At 51.1% G+C, this 24,459-nt stretch overlaps 1 protein-coding gene across 1 annotated transcript; it reads right to left on the bottom strand.

The window, feature by feature from the left end:
• Nucleotides 1–2,208: 2,208 nt before the first annotated feature.
• HOXA13 (homeobox A13) lies at nt 2,209–5,351 on the bottom strand. Its single transcript, XM_033420407.2, has 2 exons — nt 4,410–5,351; nt 2,209–3,702 (listed from the first exon to the last, which is right to left on the bottom strand). Exons 1-2 carry the CDS (start codon nt 5,326–5,328, stop codon nt 3,458–3,460), a joined length of 1,164 nt encoding a protein of 387 aa, XP_033276298.2. The 5' UTR covers nt 5,329–5,351; the 3' UTR covers nt 2,209–3,457.
• Nucleotides 5,352–24,459: the final 19,108 nt, after the last annotated feature.

Below are 24,459 nucleotides of genomic sequence, written 5' to 3'. Positions count from 1 at the left end.
AGAAAACTACTACTTTACCCAGAGTTCCTGCAGTGGCGATGGCTTGTGAAAGGGGTGGTATTCCGGCTGTAGAGCTGCTGTTGGCCTCCTTCCTAGGCCTGAAGCTCAGAATATTTCTTACATCTAAAGAAAAATATCCCCCAGTCAACAGAAGAGTCCCCTTCGGAGCTGTTCGTAAACACACAGTTTGATCCAGCTTTGAGGGGATTTTCCACCACTTTAAACACTTTGGGAGAAAGCTGTTATTTGGGCTTGATGGCAGCTCACTTAGAAACGGAGTGCTGTGGAACAAGCTGTGGGGACGTTGATCTGAAGCATCATTTTCATTTGCTCCCACAAGTGGAGTGAAAATCCTCGGGGCAGCAAAATTTGATTGCACTTCACAAGACCACTCCATGCGTACATTTCAAGACCATGCTGTTTTTGAGACAGCTTTAGAGATTCTTTCTGTAATTCTCCATCAATAAAGGAGGTTTAAGTCTTCAGGTTGGAGAGGTTTCCGTCAGCCAGGTTTGTAACCAACCAATACTATCTTCCATAAAATGATGAATACGTTTACTCAGTTCACAATTACTTTCCTCTAACATAAAGATAAAATTAACCTCATCTTGAAATTCTGCACCCTAAGGATCCTGCCTCCACCAACGTTTCAATACATATTTGCGTAGCATGTTTCTGACAAAACACATCACCTTATGTTTATATTAAACATATAAACATACATATGTGTTAGTTACGACTCTAAACACATCTGATGTATTGTTTGGGGTCAATAAGTAGTAGAGATGATTATTACCAGTATAGTTTTGATGGTGGTTGTTAATATTAAATGTATATATTTCTTCTATAAATCAAATGGCAGCTTAGAAAACATCAGTATAAGATTGCACACCACCCAGGCGCAGCACTCAACCCTGAGCTATCCAGGATAACTCTCCTTCTGCATCCGTATTATGGTCATTTTGTAGATATGAGATCTTTAAGCTCTCCATACTGACCTCTTAAGAGGTGAGTTTCTTTGAATTTCTGAAATGTAACTCTAGAGCTCTAGAGTTAGAAAGGCATCTGAAACTTTTAATTTACCGTATAGATTCCCCTATAGCTCTAATTAGGATGGTAGACCACCTTGGAGGGTGAGGGCCAAGAAAGAATGGTTATTTAAGAACACCTCTTAGACTGTAACAAAAATGTACAGCTTAAAAGCAGATCTGCAGAAATCCGATGCAGAGCAAGCCACTGTGAATACAAATCAAACCTGGCCATTAAAGAAAAGGAGCAAAACTTCATCAGGTACATTTTGTACCTGAACTCTTGAAATCACCTTAAATTATATCATCCTGGGTCATCAATAATTAATGATACTATATCTGTACAGATTCTACAAATACATATACAAGCACACACAAGCACTGATATGCAAATGTATACACGTATACACATATGATATATATTCACATATATACAGGCACATGTATAACTTACATATATTCAAATTTGCTCCATCTGGAGCCAAAGAAATGAGTACTAAATCTCTAAAACAAGGAGTCAAGGAAGTAAGACTTTTGATTCCCTTGAAGCTGAAGAATTACAAGGAAGCTTGTCAACGCGAGGTGGCGCCCTTGATCTACTAATCCAGCCGAGGCCAATTCACGAGCTGTCAAAAGTCAAGGTCACAAATTGTCTTTTTTCATCAAGGTCAAGGTTTAAGGCCTTTCCTAGTCCTGTCATTTCAACAAATATCAAAACCTGCCCTCTCAGACACATGCAGACCCAACAGCAGACTTTAAAATACGACAGCCTGGGCATCGCTGATACTAAACAACTGGTTTTCATTTTCCACAGGGAGCCTGGGAATTTATATTATCTCTTCCTCCTTTCTTTCTCTCCCTTTTAGAATACCTGACACTTTAACCTTCTTGAAGCACTTATCTAAATTTTTAGGATTTTAGTTGTGAGGGATTTCTCCTTTTGCTTGAAAAATTTGTAGCCAAAAAACAAAACAAAACTGAATAATATAGAAAAGAATGGTCCTTGGTTTGTATAGGACAAACCTGCTCCTTTTCTTTCTGTGCAGTGCATGTTTAGCATAGGAAAATAACGAGTATTTCCTTCAGATTTTAATGGCAGTGACTACTTTATTAACATAATTAATACCACTATATCAACTATCTACAGGTCTAAGTTGTTTCTTTTTTACTATTATTTTTAGTAGAAATATTTGAAAAGCAGGTGCACAAATACATTTTCACAGTGTGCTGAATGTCTTTATTTACAAGATAGCATTTTATAGTGAATATGAACAAGATGAATGTGCTGGTTGAAATAACTGCTTGATTAAAGATGTGCTGTGAAGATGAATCCCTAAACTTTCTAATGCAGTCTCATAACACAATAAACAAGGAAAAAATACTAATCCCTTAATAGATCAAAATATAGAAAGTAAACATCTAACTGTCACAGGGGAATGGATTTCCATTCTGACTTTTCTAAAAAATAAAAAAGGAAAATTATTTCTCCAGCAATATGTTTATTAAGTATTGGGGAATATCAATTTAAATGAAAAATTGTGTTCAAACCAAAGGCCACCATGTTAGGGTAGGACCTCTCAGGAGATCTGACACAAAGTGAATTCCGTGAATTATCTGATGCTTTAAATATTTTTTAAAGCTATCAAATCCTTTGAAAAGTAGATTATATTGGGGCGGAAAATATTGTCCAAATGCCACAAAAAATCTTGTCATAAGCAAGTAAAAATTATTATCAGAAGGACATTCCCAACCTGGGGTTCCCCTGTAGCCTCAAAGGCTCACTCAGCTGGTTGTATTTACTACCAAGACAAACGATCCTCGGAAGAGCTTTCTCTCCCTTTGCCCCTTCATAGTAAATAGTCCAAGATCATTATTTCAGTACCTTCTTCTCCTTTCCTTTCTAAATCTATACATGACATGTTTTGCAGAATATACAACAATGGTAGGACTTTCACTGAGATTTACCTGAGCAGTCACTTAACATGCAAAGGGGATTGTGATGGTGACCCAAGGACAAGCATACGTTTACAACAGCCTCTTGCATTTGTAACCAACTTTCGGATTATTATCATATAACATACTGTCCTAAAATATAACGGTCACATAAATACTTACAAGATTTCAGTAAATGTGTAACTTATCTGAAATTGCGTATTTCGGGGTTGATGTTTGACTCTAGAGTTTTTCATTGAATGGTCTGGTGGGGTTGGCGGGAGAACTGGCAGTCTTTACCATTTCTTAGAGTAAAGTTTTAAAAGAGTTGTAGATTCCACAGGAGAAAAAGATTCCCCTTAGGAAAGCAAAATGCCAGTATCTCTCTTTCTCTTTCCCATTCTTCAATTATTATTAGCATTATAATCATTATCTGGACAAAGCAACGAGTTCTGAAGCATTTCTTCAAGTTGCCCTCTAGCTCCACTTTTAATCCATTAACTAGTGGTCTTCAGTTTGTTGATAACTTTTTTCTCTTTGACCCTCCTGTTCTGGAACCAGATTGTAACCTGCCGCTCAGAGAGATTCGTGGTGGCTGATATCCGCCTCCGTTTGTCCTTGGTAATGAATTTGTTTGTAGCGTATTCCCGTTCGAGTTCTTTTAATTGCACCTTGGTGTAAGGGACGCGCTTCTTTCTCCCCCTCCTGTAGGAGCTGGCGTCTGAGGGATGAGAGACCACATCTGGAAAATAGGGAAGGCAAGTTACAGAAGGGTCAGATCCAGGCCAGGACACAGGCAACAGCTCTATCTGAGACACCGCCTTGCAGTGCCCGGCTGCCCTTTGCCAGGCTGTACAATCCAGCCTTTCTGCCAAAATCTGGAGGGCCAGTGGGGAGGGTGGTTAGTTCTGCACTGAAATGAAATCGCCCAGGGATCCAATGACCACCCCAGCCCAGGCCACTCTGCCCACACAGCAGCGGGCTTTGCTTGATCTCCTGGCCCAAACGTTAGCACCAGGCTCAGGGGACAACACTTCTACGCCCAGATTCCTCGCTGTATCCCCAAAGCCCCAACACTTGATGTTTCTACACTGAAGGATTTTTGAGAGAACGAATACGGGCAATTTGGTGAACCATTTCCAGGTCAATTTCCCATCCTTACTTAAGTCGATGTCAAGGGCTGGCGAGGGCGGGGCGCAGAGGGAGAAGGAAGCCAGCTAGGGTCCCCACAAGCTTCTTCTCAGCTATCCCTCACCCAGGGAGAGCCAGGACCAGCCCAACTCAAGAGCAGTGCGGGCAGGGCAGGCCAGCCGGGATCGGGCTCCCAGGGGTGCAGCACCACTAGGACAGGCCAGGGAGAGAGCAGAGGGGCACGAGGGTGACCCAGGAGCGAGCGGAGAAGCTGGAGCAGAACCGGAGGACCGGGACTGAGAAAGGGGCGCCATTTACCGGGCAGAGTGGACTTCCAGAGGTGGGAAGGCTGTGCCTGCTCTTTGGGGCAGTACATTTGGCCGTTCCAGCCGTTGGGCAGCGCCCAGGGCTGGTAGCTTTCCATGGGAAGACCCAGGGGCTCGTGGCGCGACTCTCCAGGGCCCCCGAGGCCGGGCACCACCGGCATATCCAGGTAGCCAGGCACGGGCTGATGGTGGTGGTAAGGCCCGGGCGCATAGCCCTGGTGGTAGAAGGCGAACTCCTTAGCGCGTGAGCTGAACTCCTCGGCCGCGGGGCCAGCGGTGTCCATGTACTTGTCCGCGAAGGCAGCGGCGGCGGCCGAGGCTGGCTGCGCGCACGACTTGATGGCGTTGGGGTGCGGGCCCATGCGGGCGCAAGGGTAGTAGCCGCTGCCGAAATAGCCGTAGGGCAGCGCTGCGGGCCCCGACGAGCTCTGCGCCGCCGCCGAGCAGGGACTGCACTGCTTGGCGGCCTCGGCGCCCGCTGGGCCCGCGGGGCCCGGTCCTCCCGAGGACGACGCCGCCGCCGCCGCTGCTGCAGCAGCGGCGGCGGCGGCAGCGGCGGCGGCGGCCGACGGGGGCGCCTCCCCGGGCGCGCTGCTGTAGGCGGCCGCGGCGCCGGGCGCCAGGGGCGCCGGGTGCGCCATCAGGTTGCGGCACTGGTTGGCTGCGGCCGCCGCGGCCGCCGCAGCCGCCGCCGCCACCGAGAAGTTGCCCCCCGCGGCCGCAGCCGCCGGGTGGGGGAAGCCCCCGCCCCCGGCCCCAGCCGCAGCCGCCGCTGCCGCCGCCGCCGCCGCCGCCGCCGCCCCTTCCATGTTCTTGTTGAGCTCGTCGGCCACCAGGCCGCCGCCGTTGTCGTAGAGAAACATGACGGTGGGCTCGATCCAGCGGGGGTGGAGGAGCACGGAGGCTGTCATAGCACGAGCCGCATGGAGAAGACCCCAGTGGCGCTGTTTTAAAAAGCCCCCAAGAAGTGAAGAGCGCGCGGCGCGGGGCCGGGGCCAGAGCGAGGGGGGCGGATCGCGCCCCGCGGGGTCGCGCCAGGCGGCCGCCCATTGGCCCGGGCCCCCCCCTTCCCGCTCCGCCCATGGCGTATGCAAAGCGGGCGGCTCCAACCCGGGCTCTGCTCTGTACACCCGCCGTCCCTGCCGCCGCCCGCGAGGTCCCCAGCGCCAGCGCCCGCCGCGCGGCCGCGCACCATTCACCCAAGGGAGAGGCGGGGGGTGCGGAAGGGTAGGGGCGGAGGACAGGGCGGGCGGGACCTGGAGGGAAGAGCGACCTCCTTGCAGCTCCCCTTCCCTTCCCCTCTCCCAGTGAGGCTCGGAGCAGCCTAAGGCGGGGAGGGTATGGGGCGAGATGTTGGGTTGCGACCTGAGGCGATGGGAACAGGTCAGGTAAATCTGCGGACGGCTGGGGAGGCGTAGCGAGGCGTAGTAGCGAGGCGTAGACCAGGCTGGGTGTTTCTTGGGGCCTCCGGCGCTGTTTTCTTTCCAGGTATCCGCGCCTCTTTCTGCAGCGAGACACCAGCACGGACACTTGCGCTTTCGGCTTCGACAGCGTCGCGATTTGGCTCTCTTTCCGGGGGAACCGTGGCGGGGCGTTTGTGGATGCGCCTGGCTTATGGGTCCCAGGACATCCCACTGGAAAACTTGGACTACATATAGAAGCTTCCTCCCCTTCTTTGTCCACAGTGTTGGTGGGCAATCTCCTACACTCGTATTTAGGCCCATATGCTCAGAACGACCCATCACACCCACACGGACACACGCGCACACACACAAACCCAAGTGTGCTCTGATCACACACTCACACTTTTATATACAGACGGTTCCTCACTTTGTCCCAGTAACAACTCTTCCTCCTCCAGAGACTTTGAGATGGAGAGAGCGATCTTTGTGCACCGTTATTCAGTGCTCCCACATCTCCAGCCTGGCTGGCCTGTCTTGGAAGGTTAAGAGGAACAGGCCCCAGCTGGGTGCTGAGCTGGGACTCGAGCCCCCCTTCTGGGGCTTTAATGAGGCTTCACAGAGCCTGGGCCGGAGCTGACTCTCCAGGCACCTGGGCACTCTATTGCACTCCGTTTGGGGACAGGAGAAAGGGACTCTTTGGGGCCACTTCATACCTTCCCGCCCCCCCCCCCCCCCCCCCGCTAAGTAGGACTGGGGAGAGCACTGTCTCCAGCCTGCAGCGGGTGCCCGGTCCTCCTCTGGCCATGAACCAGCTCGAGAAGCTTTTTTTCCTCTGTGCCTGGGAAATGCGACCCTTTCCTGAGAGCACAGTGGGGTGTTGGTGCTGGAAGAGGCAAGCAGCTGTCATATTTTGGAGAGGGATTCTGGGGGTCCTGTCGCTTTCGGTCACATACTCTCACCTCCGATTGTGGATGCTGTGAGCTGGTCAGATGCCCAGAAAGGGAACATGCATTCAAAGTGAACATGAGTGCATTCCACCAGAGCATCAGAGTTTGGAAGAGTGCTGGACTCCCTTCCATCCCGGGCAGACTGGTGAGCAGCCAGGCTTGGACCTGTCTCCTGTCTCAGCTTGCAGACTCAGCCCTCAGATCAGGGCGCTGCGAATATCCCCATACCCTTACCAATATCCCCTTACCCCCGCCCTGGTCTGCTCTCTAAGTTTCCTGTTCTTCCCAAAGTGTCCGGACCAACGAGGCTGGGCTCCGGCTTTTATCCACCCTAATCCCAGGTTTGCCCGGACCAATGTAAGTGTTGCCCAATAAAACCTTCCATAACCCGCCCCCCCCCCCGCACCGCCATACACATACCCAGTGTGCCCTTTCCCTCCTGCCTTTTTAGTAGCTCCGGGTAAATATTGATTTGCCCCCAGTTTACCTCCTCCCTGACTGACCATTTGCAGACTAAAGAACCAGCCTCTGTAGGGACCTGATTTTTGTGTTACTTTCCGGCCCGTTCGCCCCCCTTCCTTCCTCCAAGTGGCATTGTAAAACTCATGATGACAAAGAGACAGGGTAGGGTTTGAGGCCCCAGTTCCTGAGGACTTAAGGGCTGTTTTACATACAGGTCAGACACGGCTGGAGGCCAAGGTCAAGTTGAAAGTTGCAGTCTAGCCATCTTGAGAACTGCCATGCAAGCCTGGAGACCCAGGCAGCTCCTAAAGGCCCACTGCCCACCTACCCTCACCCTTGATTCCCTTTTCCTTTAGAATTCCTCCTGTTTCTGGCTCTGTTTGGTTACCCAGCAATTTTTGCTGCCTTTGTGGAGTTTTTGGGGCGGTGTTTACAGACTCTTCTTCTCTGCCTCCGCCCTGCTCTTGGCCCAGGCTTCGTTCCTCTTCTGTTTTCCAGCCAGACCCGGAAAAACGAAAACACAGCTCGGGGAGCCCCCACCAGCCAGCGCCTGTGCCAGCTCACCTCTGGCCATGGTGCAGCTGCCTCCCGGTGCACACCGCGGCCAAGGCCAGCTCCACATTCCTCCCTCACTCTCCCCACTTCACCGGAGACCGAGCCCTGCATGCAGAGGAAGGGCCCCAGCTCCACAGACTGCCAGAGCCAGCTAGGTCCCTCCTCACCAAAAATGGTGAGACAAGATTTCTGCTGAGGAGCCCCAAGAAGGTTTGTCTGGGAGGGACGGCACTGGGGGGAAGGCTTTGGATTGCATCTCGAATTAAGCTTTGCTTCCTAAACTCGGTAACCCCGCAAAGGAAGGGCGTCAGGCCTGAATTATTTATTGAGCTTTGTGGTGGATCTTTCGTGATCAAGTTATTGGGATGTTTTCTTAGTTCTGAATATCTCTCTATCAAATTTTAAAAACTCGCGAGATGTGATTACTTAGAGGGAGGCAGCCCTGCCTGTTCCCTTATTGTCTTGGATCTCAATATACACAAAGTGATTTTTCTACCAGGCAAGTTAGTGGTGTCCTGGTGTGCCTTCACTGTTTTTAAAAGTCTGCGGGTCCCTTTAGATACTGAGTTGTAGCCACCAGTGGGGATGGTTTATAGAATTTGAATGAACTCCATGAATAATTTTGGGTTTCTAGAATTTCTCCTTACTTTGAAGTAAACCTCTTTCTCTCCCCTTCTTGTCCATTGCTGAGAGACCCAAGAGATCCACTGTAAGTTCCCAATATCGTTTCTTAGCCTCTTAGCCCTCCAGGCAGCCACCAAACCTGCTTGCTGTGGAAAAAGAAAGGTTGGAAGGCAGTGAAGAACTGGAGAGTGCTCTGGGAAGCGAGCACAGACTCTCCCAGCGTTCTTCCTCTTTTCCCAAAGCAAGGTCAAGACTCACTTGCCTGCGCAGCTGGTTGGGTCTCATCCTCTGAGCTGTCCCTCTGCTTTTTTGTCTACCAGGCTCAGGAATTCCTATGGGATTGCAGGGAGATGCCTCAACTTGAATCCCGGCAATGACAAGTTTATCCTCAGACCCTTTGTAGGCTTTGCTGGGAAGCCATGGCACTCATTGGGATCTGCGGGTGGCAGTGGCCCCTTGAACAAGAGGGTGGCAGGAGTGGAGGTGGACTTTGCCCGGCGCTCCCTGATTTCCTTTAGAGGAGCCCCGAGTGGGCAGCACGGCAAGATTGGAGGGCAGCAGCTTTTGTTCCAGGAGCTGCCAGATCCTCTCTCTTGCCAGTGCCTTGGCAGGCATAGCTTCCGACCTCCTAGGGCAGGCTGGGGTGCCCTGAGGGACTTTGGTTGCTCTGGAGCTGAAGAAAGATACTGTGGCTGGGTTTTTTTGGGAGGGGGGTGGGGACTCGCTGCCAGCCTGAGCTATGAGGCCCTGGGTTCCCAGGGTTGGAAGAGAAAAGGACAAAGGGAAACCGGGTTTTAATCGAGTTTGATTTTCACTAGCAAATGAAATTTACCTGCTCTCACTTTAACTTGGAGGAGGCTGTCAGCACTGCTCTCTGGCACTATTTCTCTGCATCCATCCAGCATTAGGATAAACATTCCTTGGTTGGTTTTAAAGACACTTTGTATTTCAGGATATTCATGTGTTTCTAATGTATCCAAGCAGCTTTACGAGCTGCATTTGCAGAACATCTTAACCCTCTCTCTCCCATTGCAGGAGGGGTAGGGGCTCAGAGATAATGGCAAAGGAAGAAAGATCCAGACCGGGAAATGGCTGAGGAGCTGAGGCTAGCTAAGAGAGAAAGAAAGAGAGAAAGGGGGCAACACCAGAACAGGATAGCACTTCCAAAACTGTAGTCAACCAGACTGTTTGGGACAGATGCAGTTGAGGGACAGCTTTGTCCATGGTGGGCTTTATGAGTTTCCCCACCAGGGTGGAAACTGTACTCTTTCTTAAGGAGAAAGCGTAGGTTCTGAAGAAATCTGGGCCAGCACTGGCCAGTAGGCAGAGAAATGGCACATCCTGAACCACTTGCTGAAGCTTTTGTTCTAGATTTTTTTTCTTTTCTTTCTTTCTTTCATTTTTTTTCTTTTCTTTTCTTTCCTTTTTTCTTTTCTTCCTTTTTTTTTTTTTTTTTTTTTTGCCATTTGAAGGCAACACAAGGCCCAAGGCTGTAGGGACAGTTTTGGGCTGTGGGAAGTCACTTGGCACTGTGGTGACTGAACGCGAACATGGTGAAAATGGGAGGGTGTGCAAGATGCAGGAAGATCCACGAAGACCCCACTTTGCCTTCAAAGATGCCCTCATCCTGTGGGTTTTGAGGACAGTGAATTTTTGGAGGAGCAGCTGTCCCTCTGCCTGGTGTGTTCCTTCTGGTACCAGGCCTTCAAGGCCACCAGGGCACAGAGCCCCAGAAAGGACCCCACTTCCAGCCCTGCCCTGTGGTATTTCTCACAGAAAGTCCTTGAGCAGGAATAGGGGCGTCTCCCCTTTTAGAACAACCAGGCCCAGGTCCCAGGCTCCCTTGAGGAGCAAGCCCTTCTGCACAGTGCCAGCCAGCGGTGCCCAGACTCCGCAAGCTTGGCGCAAACTTGGAGTGAAGGGTGCGTTCCCACCTCTGAGACCAGCGGCCCTCCGGCTCAGGGAGGCCTGGGTGATTCCCCCAGTGGCGGCGGAGGCAGTGATGGTGAGGGGAGTGCTGCCTGCCCCGACGGTGCTGCCGCTGCTCTGCTGTTAACAGGACCTGGAAACTCAGCCTCCACTTAAAGGACGGGAGCCTGCGTTAGAAGCAGAGGGAACTCAGAGAAGTGCTCCTCAGAGGCAGGAAGCGCCTTCTCGAAGTCCTCAGTGGGCCGGCCAGGGTACCGGTCCACAGGACTGCGGGGCCCACGCCACCCAGGGGGTGAGCTCCCCATCACTCCGCCGGGGCGCCGGGAGAGCGCAGGAAGGCCGAGGAATTCTGGGAGGCTGCGGTGTGAAAAGGGCGAGAGATCTCTGTCCCGACGCTGTCTGTTTGTCCCTGCCACAACCCAAGAGGAGTCCCAACTGCCGGCCTCCACCCCCATCCTAGCTTGATGTTCGGGCCCGCAACAAAACAGGAAACCAGCTCTGGGGGCTGTGGATTCATTATGTCAACAAATACAGCGAAGACATTCGAACATTTGAAGGAAATAGGGGGCTTGGACGTAAGCCTGGCCCCGCGGGAGCCCCCAGCTTTCTTGCCGAGAAACCGGTGCAGGCGGCCACGCGGCCTGGGCCTGGGCCCGCGTGAGTCCGTCTCTCCCCAAAGACTCCCACGTCCCTGACCCGGGTGGCAGATTCTTAATGCATAGAGCAGCTAAGGGAAGAAAACTCACCAGCGCAGCCACGAGAAAGGGGAACTCGGAACAGAGCACCGAGAGGTGTGATCAGACTTTTACGTGCAGGTTATATGCCCTAATCGTAACGATGTGTGTGCACACACAGATTCACGCATCAAATGAGCGCACACACCCAGTGAACGTGGACATCCAAAGCCCTGTGGGTGAAATACAGGCATCATACCAAGTCTTGAGGAAGAATAGTTCACCCTGTCGGACCAGTCTGGTGACATATTTCGGGGTGGCTGGCGTCTCCCTACCCTTGCTGATTTTTCCAACCACTCACCGTTCCCTCCCCCGCGGTTTTGCAAATACACCTGTCCCCAGTGGAAGGCAAGCCCCCGATTGGCATTTACCTGGTTCGGGTGTTCTCCCCAGAAACTTTGGCTGGCTCTGGGGACCCGCGCTGAGCCGATCAGAAGCACCGACGTTACTCGTGGCGCAGCTGCCGCTCCGTTGTCCCGCTGCTCTGGCCCCGCTCGCCCCAACGCTCAGGGAAACGAAGCAGCTCAATAAAAACTTTTGATATTAGTTTTTATGGGTATTTACACTCTGGTCAGAGGAGCTGAGTACGGAAGCTCCATTAATCAGCCCCCAACCTCGGGTTCGGATGCTCAGTTTATGGGTTGGGAAAGTGAGCTTGCCGGAAAGAAAGCATGGGGATGGCTGGCTGATTCCAGAGAAATGAAGAAGGGAGCAAGGTCGTTTACCGTTTTTGGAAAACGAAGATTAAAAGGGTAACTCCAGGTGCTACCCGACGGACTACGTTTTTATTTGACCCCCTGGCAGGGATAATTTTTCCACCTTTGCCTAGCGCAACATTTTTTAAAAAATCTTTTTATTATGGAACTTTCCAAACACACACAAAAGTACAACGGACCCCTATATACCCAACTCTTAGTTTCAACCATTATTATCATTTAGTCTTTCATGTTTCATCGTCCACTTCCACTCTTTTTTCCCCTGGAGTATTTTAAAGTAAATCCCAGGCATCACATCATTCCACTTCCAACATAGGATTTTGAAGATAAATTCAAGGTTAAGCAAAATTGCTCAATAAAATGAATCCTTCCTATGTCTGAGGGTAAGAGGTCAGTGTGTTTGAACTTGAATTTTTCTGATTACAATCTAGAAAGGACTTGAGGGTCCACCAAAGAGAAATCTGGACAAAAAAGGAGAGTGGTGTGTTGGGCATCTCGCCTGAAATTTTATGTGTCTCTTCATCAAGAATACATATGTATGAGTGAGACACATGTTACCCTTTACCATGAACGTGTCATCCTTTAATTGAAGATTTCTACTGCTGCATCAGGATTTGGGAGGAGAGATGAAAACCATGCCTCAGTCCTTTCTATGTCCTAAATTGACATCTATTTCCCTCTTATTGGACAAATAATCATTTCCCATTTCAACACACCTCCTCCCCTTGTAGAAAGCACAGAGAGACTTCTAATGATTAATCTAGGAAGGGAAAGTTTGTTCTGGGTTGATATATCATTGCAGTAACGACAGTTTTCAAGAACAAATGCAATTCTATGTATTTAAAAAAACTCTTCAGCAGTAAAATATTTTTTAAAAAGAATTACTAAAGGTGTTGTGGCTTGCTTTGTTTTAATTCAGTGGTCTAATTGACAATGAGTATGATCCTCCTCTGAGGCGTGATTTCACTAAAGCCTTGGCAATTTTAGAAAGCAAAAAGGCAAAAATGGAAAATAGCAAACCGTTGAATCTGACAAATTCTACACCACCCAGCTACTTAATAAATTCGAATCCCACTTGTCTGCGTGGATATTGGCTATCCTTTCTGGGGCAGAGTATTGGGTTATTTTGCATTTGGATTGTTTATGTCTCCTTAATTAATTTTTTTGAGGAGTTGTGAAATATCTGGGACACTTTGACCCTGGGATGCTTTTATGCTAATAATATATCCTAAGATATATGCTAAAATCACTGCTCATCACAGTAGAAAAGAGCTATTTGGCTAAACTCATAAGAGATGTGTAAATTAAGCAAAAGGAGAAATTACGTGCACAGATTTTATATAACTTTCTGACAACTCCAACTACACCCAGCAGAAGCCCCTGGAGACGTTGGCCTCGAGTCCCTCCCCTGCAGGCTATGGAACATCAGCGAGATCAGTCCCTACCAGGGATCTGGGCAGCTCCTTCAAGGGTCCCTGGTCTCCTGATTCTAGGATGGAGTTCACCACCACGGGTATTACGGTTTGGGTCAGGGTCACCGGTGGAGACTGCAGAAGTGGGAAGATTCGGAGGAAGAGGGAGAAGGGACGAGAGATACCGCAGCAAAGCTGGGAGACAAAGAGGAAAGGGGAGACGGGAGGGTGCAACATAAAAAGGAAACCATAACTCCCATCAAAAAGTCAAGCCATGCAGCCCAAGTCAGGCCCATGTTTTTAAAGCTGCACAGAAATCCATTCTCTGCGGAAGCCTGTTCTCCGAGGAAGCTTGGCTGGGCCCCCCACCCCCACCCCGCTGGGGTGGAGGGGACGCTTAGGCTGTAGGTCTCCCTGCGATTTCTTTAACGGCACAAAAATAATCTGAAGCTTGAAAAACCGATTGGAGTCCAGAGTTAAATGTGAGCATGAACTTCTGCCCATAGAGAGTGGGAGCAAGGAATTCTGGCTGGTATCCGCTGCCCCGGCATAGGTCTTGAGCCATACTTGGGACAACCCCTCGAGCCTGCTAGCAATTATGTGCTCTCAGCCACTTTTAAAAAGGCCATATTTCTTTACATTTCTAGGACCTAATGTGGGGTTATGTCGGGTCATGGGACCCTTGGCTGGTGCAAAGTAATTTGATGTCACTGAGAGCAAACAGACTCATTTGTCACCCAGAGGAATAGACATCCCCACGGGCCTGAGCTGGGAGCAGAGCAGAGCGGGGCTGGCTGGGGCTGGGGGATCCAGCCATGGGTCCAGGGCTGGCTTAGCCAGGTGGGCTGGGAGGGGGCTTTCTGGGTTGTTCATGTAGGTGCAGGGGAGTGAGGAGTCAGCTCTGTTCCAAGCACACATATCAGCCCGTTGAGCTTGTGTGGGACCCAGATTGTTTCAGGCCCTTGCATCCCAAGTTCATTTTCAACAGGACCCAAGTCTCAGTTTTTCATTCCCTGAAGTTAAAGCTGGTTAAACCGGGAGCAGTCCTTTCCCCCTCACCCCACTCCACTCACTGCTGCTCTCATGGTCTGTATCGGACTCAATAAAACCGAAGGGAGTCTCTCTACCTGAGGAACGAGATTCACCCAGCTAAGAGGTATGAAGAGGAGAGGGCACAAGACACCATACACCTTATACTCCTTTGGGGATGACTTCAGTGTTGACAGGGCTGGCTAACATCTTGGTGAAGGGCTTCAAATCGTTTGCCTACAATTGTCTTATCCACTGTTTCCAGTTCCTTTCATTTTGGGGGGAGTAGGATAACACAAAACAAAAGAACAGGATTCCCTGAGCCCTCCTTTGAGAATCAGGGAATGTTTAAGCCCTGGAGTATGGGTAGGTGTGGAGAAGGCAACTTGATGGACAAAAGGAGGAGGGAGGAGGCCACTTCTGACAGCCCTGGACTGAGCATGAGGTGGGAGTCCTCCTATCGAGGGCAACTCTCAGCAGTCATCACTGTCCCCTGCAGGCCCCACCCCAGAGGGCCTGGAGGGTCTATCAGCGGGGCCGCAGGCCCACTCTTGGGGGCCCCGGTCGTGGATCCATGAAGTCCTGGGATTCACACATTGCAATGTGGCACATACATATCCCTTGGCCTCCTGCATCATAAGAAGGCATCCCGGGGCTGCTCCTCGTCCCTGATAATTCTTAGATGATGTAGTGGAACAATCAATGGAACAAGAGGGAAAAGTTAGATCCAGCCAAAGTGGTCCACCATGAGGGCCCGAGGAGAAGACCCTGCTTTAAACAGGTGAAGCCAGCCAAGAGAGAAGTTGCAACTGGCATCTCTGAGGCAGATGGGGAGACCTGCAACAGAATCCACCTATCTTTCTGCCCACCTCCAGGTTAGGAAGAGGTGCTGGCGCAGCTGGGAGAGCTAATGTAAGAGACAGCATTTCATGGCGGGGCCCGTTCTCCCAGGGTTGTGAAAGGCGCCCAGTCCTCCATAGAAATGAGACAGTCTGGGCAAGAGAAAGAAGACAGGGCAAGGTCCAATGGCTCTGCAACAGAGATGCAGTGAAAACACACCTGTGCATCCTGGGAACCTGGGCTCCTACAGCTCTGCAGTGTGCCTGGCCAACACCAGCCCGCAGGTGGTGAGGGCTCAAAGCAGACCACTGGGTGGGATGGCCTTCAGGGCATTTGCCTCACCTGAATTCTGCAGCGATCTTTTGGTTCCCAGAGTCACTCGGTACCCTGGAGGAGAAACCACATATGTCGCTCCAGCACTCTACTGGCTCTGGGTTCAGGATTTCCAGGAAGAGTTGAATGGATATCCGAGGATCCTGGGCCCAAATGCCCTCCGTTGGCTGACCAGGACCCCAACCTGGAGAGAGGAAAGCCAATGAGAGCTAGACCTTTCCTCTCTGAGGTGGAAATAGTGCCTCGGTCCTGAGTGGGATCCCTGCCCTGGCCCGGGAACATCGAGGCAGCCGCATGCTTCGAAGGGGCGGCCGGGGAGAAAGGGTCTTCTCTTCTAGGCCCTCCCACCCCCGCACAGTTTAGCGGCAGTCACGGTCGCGGCCGGCAGAGGCCGAGGATGATCTCAAGGCGCCGCTGCAGTTGCGACCTCTTCCCACTAGATGTCTTCCCAGTTAATCGGAATTGAAGGGCGTTGTCTGTTCCCGGTGCCCGAGACTCGATTTCCCCCGTTGCTTTTTGAAGTCTGGAGTTCCGCTGGGAAAGCAAACCTTTTTCTTTCTTTCTTATGGCCCCTGCCCCGCCCCGTGCTCCAAATTCTGGCTCTGGAAATCTATCAGAATTAAGCTCCGGCTCCCTATGGGCCCACTTCGGACCCGCTCAAGGCATTGGAATCTTTTTATGACCTTTGATGTGTTTAAATAACATGGCAAGGCTGAGTGCACACCTCGGATTAAACTTTAATCGGCTGCAGTCAAGGTCGCCCAGGTGGTAAACGCGTTTCCTCCGACGTCTCCTGGCAGACACTGCGGGGTCCAAGGTCTGGGACTGAGGCCCTCACTGTGCCCTCCTGCCTCTACCCAGGCCTGGGTGGGGGGGCCAGGGCCAGGGCCATCCCACTGTGCCCCAAGGAGTACTGAAGAAATGGGATCGGAGGCAGACACCCAGGGTGGCCTAATGACCCGAGCAGTTTTTATAGCTACTAGACAGAAGAGTTAAAAATTCCAAGAGGCACTTCCAGTTTCCCCTGACTCCAGAGAATAGTTGTAGGTCCAAAGTCATGGTCAGCGCCTTGATTGTCTCCCCCAGCATGGTTCTGGTCGCTCAAGGAGAGAGGGGTGTTGCTGGTAACGATGGATTGAGCAGCCAAGTTACTGATTGTTTTTAAGGTTGCCAAGCCCTTGAGAGGTACTTCTGGATCTAGAACCCAGGCCCTTCCCCCATGCCAGGCTACACAAAGTTAGCTTGAATGGTCAGCTGGATTGAGTCACCAGGGCTGAATATAACTTTCTGAACCAATATTCGTGTCATGGAGAATTGTCTTGGACAGTTATTTAGGAAAAAAAAATCCAAGGCTAGAGCAGAATGTATATTGAAGGCTACCAGTGTGGTTTATAAAAAGGGGGTGAGTAATAAGGGCTGGAAGGATAGTCAAGCCACCAATAACAGTGGCTTCCTCTGGGGTGAACTGGGGGTCAGAGGGTCAGATGGAGAATTCACTATTTTGTATTGTTTGTAATTTGCACAAATTTCACGTGCTAGCCAGTGGGGTAGCACTTGTCAGGAAATAGGGTGCCCTGTTTATCTCATGGCCAAACATCCTAGGAAATTCCCTCCACATATCAAACCAGATTTGGATTCAGAGGAGACATTGAAATAAGGCACCTCCAAACTTAGATCTCAGCCCTACAGGCATCCACTCAGATTCCCATCCCCTGGGAGAAGTTCTCAGGCTTTTCTCTGCTGGGCTTACCCTGACCTGGAAGTGAACATGCCACCCCAGGATATAGAACCCCAGCTATTCACAGCAACAGGAGAACCCCACTGTCTCAAAACGAATTAAAGCCTTATCTTCAATTTTCCCCCAACTCATGAGTGCCTGAGGGTTTGTAGACAAAACCCCTCTATGCTCCTTCAGTCTAGAGTGCTTACAGCCCCTAACCATGGTGTGGATAGTAAATATCCTTTCTGTGTATATTTGGTTTGTCAATTTTTGTCTCTAAGGGTCAAGAAGCTCCACATACTTGACTGGGGTGTTGACTTCTTGAGTTAGAGACAATAATATTATCACTGACTAAAGTTAGTTTTAAAAGTGCTTCTTTGTGGAGCCTTTTGGGGGTTGGTAATGCTCTATATCTTGATCTGGGTAGTAGTTACACAAGTGTATACACATATAAAAATTCAGTGAGCTGGGTGCTTAAGATTTTTATGCTTTGCTATATATGTAAGTTATATGGCAATAAAAAAATTTTTAAGTGCTTCCTCATAACAACCTGCGAAGTAGGTCCTGAGGTTATTATAATCATCTCCATTTTACAGACACTGCAACTAAGACTCAAGGGAAGCTAGAGCGTCCCTGGCCTCCGTGGGAGAAAATAACCACTCCCAGCTTCCTCCTCCCAATCTGGCTGCTTCAACAGGGAACTCTTTCTTTCCCAGCAGATTTCTCAGGTAACAGGAACCAGCCCAGTCTAAAGACGCCCTTCTCAGGGTGGTTGTGAGGCAGGAATGTGATAGCCAGCTCCCTCTTCAAAATTTTTAGGCTTTGAGTAGGGAGAGGATGCGGAGGACAGTGCCCAGAGGCTGTAAGGCTTAGAGGGCCCCACTTGTGCCCCTCTAATGAGGAAAAGCGGCCTCTGGGCCTCGGAACCTATTTTCTTCTCCTTATTCCAGTCACCCCTGCCCAGGCACCCTGCACCCTGCAGCAGAGCCTGCGTCCTGGAAGAACCCTCGTCCCGGGAGACGCCTCCAGAAGGCTGCACCCTCCCGCCTGTACCCCCCCCCCGCACCTTTTCTCAAAAGCACTAGAGGGGGTGGCGTGGGGTGTTCTGAGATTACGGTGGCTGCAGCGAGATGGCCGAGGATAGAGAAAGCGGTTGTTGTTTATTCCAGGCACAGTCGCAAAAGGCTTCCAAAAATATCGAGCCGAGATATTTTATTGTTCAGCCTGTCTGCAGCCTGTAATTATGCGTTCAAGATGTTAAATGTGTGCAAATGCATTAGCCGCTTTCGCTGGTGAAAACCCTAGCTGGGGGCGGGGGAGAGGCAAGTCTGGAGATAATTATGTCGTACAGTCGCAAACAGTATTCTGCTCTTACTGTAAACGGCCCCGGCCACCTTTACGAGAAGCCAGGAAAACTTGGAGAGTGGCTCGTCGCGTTTACGCGGGCAAACTGGTTTCTTCCTTTCGTTTTCTCCCGTATTGTTCGAAGTGTCTATTGGGCAGCGTCTGTGCCAGGTTCAGGGGGTCGCCAGAGAGAAGGCGCCGGCCGAGGAGAGCCCGGAGCGGCCGGCACGGGCGTGCGGAGCCCGCGGCCCTCGGAGGCCGGGCCTGGCGCGCGGGCCTGGCAGCGGGAGGCGGCTGGGCTGGTGGCCCGGAGCCCTGACGGCCCCAGGCAGCCCCCGGCTTGGGCAGGAGCGAGCACTCCCGCTCTTCCCGGCCGTTCGGGTCTCTTCCCTCCTCACCTCCTCATCAGGCCGCGATCGGCACACCCGCAAGCCCACTGCGAGGCGGCTCCGGCTGCAAATGCGAACGCTGGGCCGAGGCCCTGGGCCCGCGAGCCCTTACTGGGGAGGGGTGCGGGGTCGGCTAGCATTGGGCTGACCCGGGGTGAACTGGCTCTTTTGGGTCCCGGGTGCTGAGGGGCCGAGAGAACAGCTGGGTTGGGGGAACCCCGCCTCCACACCACCGGGCCGGCCTGTCGGCGCACCCACTCCACCCGGCGGAGGCTTGGCGTGCGGCGCCAGGCGCTCTCCGGGAAATTTGTAAGGTCCTGTGCTGGCACCTCCCACCGCGCGACACGTACATCTCGGTCCCCATATTCAGGCAGCGGCTCCGCCAGCCGAGCGAGAGTGACCAGCGCAGGGAAAACAGCAGTCCAGGACGGACACCAGCCCCCTGAGGGACCAAGGCGTACGTTTGCAAGACAACAACAGCTCCCGACTCCCCAGATTTCTGTGTCAGCTCAGGCTTTTAGGACAAAAACAAGGCCGCGGTGTGGAGCAGAGGCGGCTCTGGCCCGAGTGCCAGGCGGGGCGCATCTCTGGCTCCGCGATCCCCGGACGCGAAACCCCTGGAGCGCGGGCCTTGGGAGGCGGGTCTGGGGCAGCTGCGGGAGGCTCCTCTTTGCTGGAGGCCGGCAGACTCCCTACGGGAATCACTGGGTCCGGGGTCCCATTAGTGCAACCTTCCGCCGCGGACCTGTGTCCTCTCATTTCTCCTTAGGAAACGACCGGATTTTGAAACTCAATTTTGGCCGCTGATTTCAAACAAAACAAAACGTAAACATTGGGCGTTCATTCCATGTTGTGGGACACGTAAGAAAATCGGTGTAGGATCCAGGGTGCATTTTCTGAGGCCTGGCAGCGCTGTTGCCCCTGCCAACCCCCTGGCCCCAGGGCATGGAGAATAGGCGGGTGTGGAAGGATCCGGGAGGATGACATAATCCCATAATCCCAGGAAGGGAAATACTCGCACAGAGCAGAAAAACAAAACCCACCAGAGATGATTTGTTTCTGCTTCAAATGCATGATCCATGGAGAATCCCTTTGGGCTACAGTGAGTTGGGCTCCGGGGTCGGGGTCCTTAGATCTACCAGTGCTGCGGAGGCTCCCTGAGATGTGAGCTCCCAGCCTCTCCCCTGCGGGTGCAGGCTCCAGCTAAGGGGGATGAAAGGGAGAAGGAAAGCCTAATGGGGGTCCTGGGTGGTTACAACCCCTAAGCAAACACCATGCCTTGGATGCCTCCATGAAATGAATTTGCCAGGCTTGGAGGAGGTTTCCAGACTTGGAGGAGGCAGTAGGTTAGTGATGCAGCAGCTAGAAATCTGGGGACAGCCAGACCTGGCAGGAGGTGCAGACTGAAGCTTTCAGACTCCCTCGCGTTGTTCTTCCTCCTTCCCCTTGTGTCTCCCTTTCTCTCTCCTATCTTTACCCCACTCAAGGGGGTCAGGCCTCCAGGTGCAAGTGGCTTTGTTCCCAGGCTCTACTTGGATTGGATGGAGAGACTGGGAAGTTTGAGGAGGGGTCTCACTAGTGGTTCAGATTTCGGAGACTCCAGAAGTGGCCACCTCCTACTCCCCCACCGCCCCAAAAAACCCTCACAAACTTAATCACTTTCAGTGTCCCACAGGCTCGTGCCTGGAGGGCCTAAAAGATGCCGTCTTCTAACCCAGAAGTTCCTGGTTGCCTGAGCAGCTAAACAGAATTTTGCAAGCAGAAGGGAACGGGGGTGGGGGTGGGAAGCCACTGTTTCTGTTGATTTCCTAACTTAGTTCAAAATCAGTGCTCACAGAAGAAGGGCATGTGTCCCGTTACTGCTCTCTTAAATGTAATTTTTCTGTCTCTCTTTCTCTCTCGTAGAGTTGAGGGTTTCTAAATGCCCTCACAGCAATTCAATATTTGATCCTCCCTCTGGGAAGTGAATCTGATCAGGGCCTTCCTTGCTCTCCTCCTCCTCTGTTCTCCAGCCCCTCAAAAGAGCCCACAGAAAGTCCCAAGGGGAGTTTCTTGCTCTTGGAAGTGACTCTGCCTGGGACCCAGAATCCAGAAATGGTGAGTGGTTTCTCTTCAAAGGCTGCCTGGGTCCTGGGGCTGGGGGAAGGCTGGGCTGGGCTGCCAGGGGGCCTCCCTTGCAGCTGCACCCAGCCAGGGAAAAGGGTAGGCTCTCAAGAAAATGGGTGAATATAGGCCACCTGGAAAACTTAGATTTCTCAGCTCTCTAGATTGCCCGGAGGAGGAATTCTCTGGCTGGGACTGATTGTTGCGAATTCCACTTTCCAGATTTGGTTTTCCGGCCCAGGAAAATTGGGGCCTTGTTTAAGTCTTTTCCTAGAAGTTGTATGCTCGTTCTTCGGCTTTCTGTTTCCTATTAGCCAAAGAGAGACTACACATAAGATAATCTTGGTTTCTCCCTGCGACCTCTGAAACATGTAATTTGGGGGAGATACTGTATTTAAAATGCCAATCCCCGTAATGAGCCCAGTTTAGCAGTGTGAGCTCCCGCCCTCCCCTTAATGAACGGAGCTGTCGAGAAATAATTTCACTTTGATCTAGTTTGTGACCTGATTTTCTGGCTTAAAGAAGACTAGGCAGCTAATTGGATTCTTCAGGTGCCTTTAATCTCCACCTCAACACTTGGAACCTGACCAAGCTGAATTAAAACGAGTCTGATAAACAAGATGTAGCTCCCAGGGTAACCGCAATAAGAAAATCCCCCATCACGGTGGGGTTTAATGATCACAGCGTGGCTGGCACCTCACAAAAAATGTGAGGCTGTAGGCCCCCAGAACCTGCAGCACGGAAGTCTTCAGAATCCTTTCCCCTTCCCTCCCAACACCCTGGATGTGGTTTAATTAGAGCGAGAAGGCGGGGTAGAGGGAGGTGGGGAAGAAAAACTTACAGTTGGTGAAAGAGGCAGGGTTTGGGGTATCGTCTCAAAGGGAGGCAGGACGTTGAGGAGACTTTGTCTCTAGGAGAGGAAGCAGGCCGAGCCTTTGAGGGCTGGACAGTAAAGATTGCAATTTGAATTTCCAACTGTGCTCCAAGAGTGAGGGGTGCAAGAGGGAAATAGGAGATGAGGGGCAGGGTTATGCAGCCTGAGGGGCTGGGAATCATGGGTTTCATTTAATCTTTTCAGATGCCAGGATTCTGTGTTCTGGACGCAGAAGCAGGAGGAGGATGGAGTCTGCTGGGACCTCCCCATTCTTAGTGTTGGGCCTGAGAAAGGGTTCTCTAGGGCTCCCTGCCCCACCCCCAGCCCCATGCTCCAGTTTGCTCTCTGCTTAACTTGCTGGAGGAGTTCGGAGGGATTACTTCCTCCAAGGCAGGGAGAGTTTGGTTTAGGTCCGGATCTCTCAGTCTAGGCACTATTGACATTTTGGGCTGGAATATTCTTTGCTGTGGAAGGTGTCCTGTGCAATGTAGAATGTTTGGCAGCATCTCTGGCCTCTATCCACTAGATGCCAGTAGCCCCTACCCCAGTTATGACCATCAAAAAATATAACAAAGCTGATTCACTTTGTTATAAAGCAGAAACTAACACACCATTGTAGAGCAATTATACTCCAGTAAAGATGTTAAAAAGAAAAATGTCTCCAGACTTTGCCAAATGTCCCCTGGGGCCATAATCACCCCCTGTGGAGAACTACCAGTTTAGGCCTCGGTGAAGCAGGCATTTCTGGGAAAAAGAGTGGAGTACTTTGCTTGAAATGATCTTTGTAGGGTTCTAGAGAGCCGGGGGAGCAGGATGGGGGACTCTCTCTTCTTTTTTGGCCTTCTGGCCAGCCGGGTCATGAACACCTTCTCAAGGCTGCCTTGAACCTCCATTGCAACACCTTCATGAAGCCTTTCAATAACCATGTAGCTTCTAGAGCATATGATCCAAACCTTTAGACATACTGAATCTAGGATAAATGTGTGCGTGTGTTTAGGTGCTGCAGGAAGGGGATCCAGGCCTCACCTTTTCGGGCAGATTTGAGTGAATGAAAGCTCCTTTCCTTGGCACACCTGGCCTTGAAGTGGGAAATGGCTGAGCTTTTGTGCAACCTGTGCTGTTGATGCTATCAGGGAGTGGAGGGCCTATTGCAAGTGTGGAGGTGAGAGTCGGTCTCTGTGATGCTGGTGGGGAGATACTTATGCAGTAAGGGGCCCTATAGCTTTGCAGCCATTGCTTCCCTCCAGCTCTGAGACCCAGCTGACCTGACTCTGAGCAACGTCTTCTGACCTAGGTTTTCTAGAAACTGTAAGGTCCAGGAAATTATGTTGGGCATAATTTATTGAACATTGGGCATTATTATTCTAATGCTGATGGAAAGTAATTTAAAAAATAAGAATTGGGCTTCCCTGGTGGCGCAGTGGTTGAGAGTCCGCCTGCCGATGCAGGGGATACAGGTTTGTGCCCCAGTCCGGGAGGATACCACATGCCGCGGAGCGGCTGGGCCCATGAGCCATGGCCGCTGAGGCTGCGCGTCTGGAGCCTGTGCTCTGCAACAGGAGAGGCCACAACAGTGAGAGGCCCGCGTACCACAAAAAAAAAGAAAAAAAAAAGAAAAAAGAATTTTACCACAATCCAGCCATCTCAATCTGATCCTTCCTCCCTTCTTCCCCTCTCCCTCCCCTTCCTTCCTTCCTTCATTTCCTTCTTCCCTTCCTTCCTTCCCCCCTGTTTTCCTTCCAGAATATGTCCACGTATAACACAAATGAAGGAATGTAAAGATTGAGAGAAATTAATTTATTCCCAAGGACAGTTCTTTCAGGGTTAAATATCAATAATAAGACCAGGGTTAGACTGGGTAGTCCTTATGTATATTTTTACTACAGGCATCCTCAGTCTCTCCTCCAGAGCAGGTTATAACCATTTCGGGCTAGCTAGACACCTTTAGTAGTCAGGGTCTCTAGGTGCATTAAGCTTTAGGTATTTGACAAAAATCACTGACCGAGTGCTTACAGAGTGCTAATCGATGTACAAAGATGAACTCATTTAATCTGTTGAACTCTAGGAACTATTACTGTCATCATCCTCATCTCACAGATGGAGAGACAGAGACACAGCCAGGTTCAGTAACTTGCCCAAGGTCATCCAGCAATAGGATTGAACCCAGGCCCTGGGTCCAGGGGCCATGTTTTCAACCACTCATGTGCTGCCTCTTGTTAATGTGCTGTGTACAGACAGTGGCCCAGAGGACAGAAGTTGGGGAGGTGGGCATCTCTGTGCTAAGCAGGTAGCCACTGCTCTAGGACCCTTACTCTGAGCTTCAAAGCCAGATTCCTGGTCAACAGCAGGTCTAGTAACTGAAGCTTTTCTGATCATTGAAAGTAAGTTATGGGAAATGTAATGCATATCCCTGGTATTTACTACCTCAGGAACACAGGAGACGTAATGAAGGAGGGAAGGTTGTAATTGTAGAAAAACATCAATTCTAGTAACAGAAATCAGTGGCAGCCAGAGACATTCTCCCCAGGTTTCTGGCCCTGCTGGTGGCCCCTCCACCAGGCTCCATGCCCGGCAGGAACCCCCCAGAGGCGGAAAGGGGCCTGTTATAGGAGTCATCAACCTGTCACC

The sequence above is a fragment of the Orcinus orca genome, chromosome 9 (genome assembly GCF_937001465.1).
Source record: "Orcinus orca chromosome 9, mOrcOrc1.1, whole genome shotgun sequence".
Taxonomy (NCBI): Eukaryota; Metazoa; Chordata; class Mammalia; order Artiodactyla; family Delphinidae; genus Orcinus; species Orcinus orca.
The sequence above is the reverse complement of the archived record's forward strand: the minus strand, read 5'-3'. Positions and strand labels throughout refer to the sequence as shown.

Excerpts from the sequence above, each read along its gene's own strand:
- HOXA13 (XM_033420407.2), bottom strand. The coding sequence starts at position 5,328 with ATGACAGCCTCCGTGCTCCTCCACCCCCGCTGGATCGAGCCCACCGTC. Across the intron at positions 3,703-4,409 it reads CTGGAAGTCCACTCTGCCCG|ATGTGGTCTCTCATCCCTCA; the intron begins GTAAATGGCGCC and ends CCTATTTTCCAG.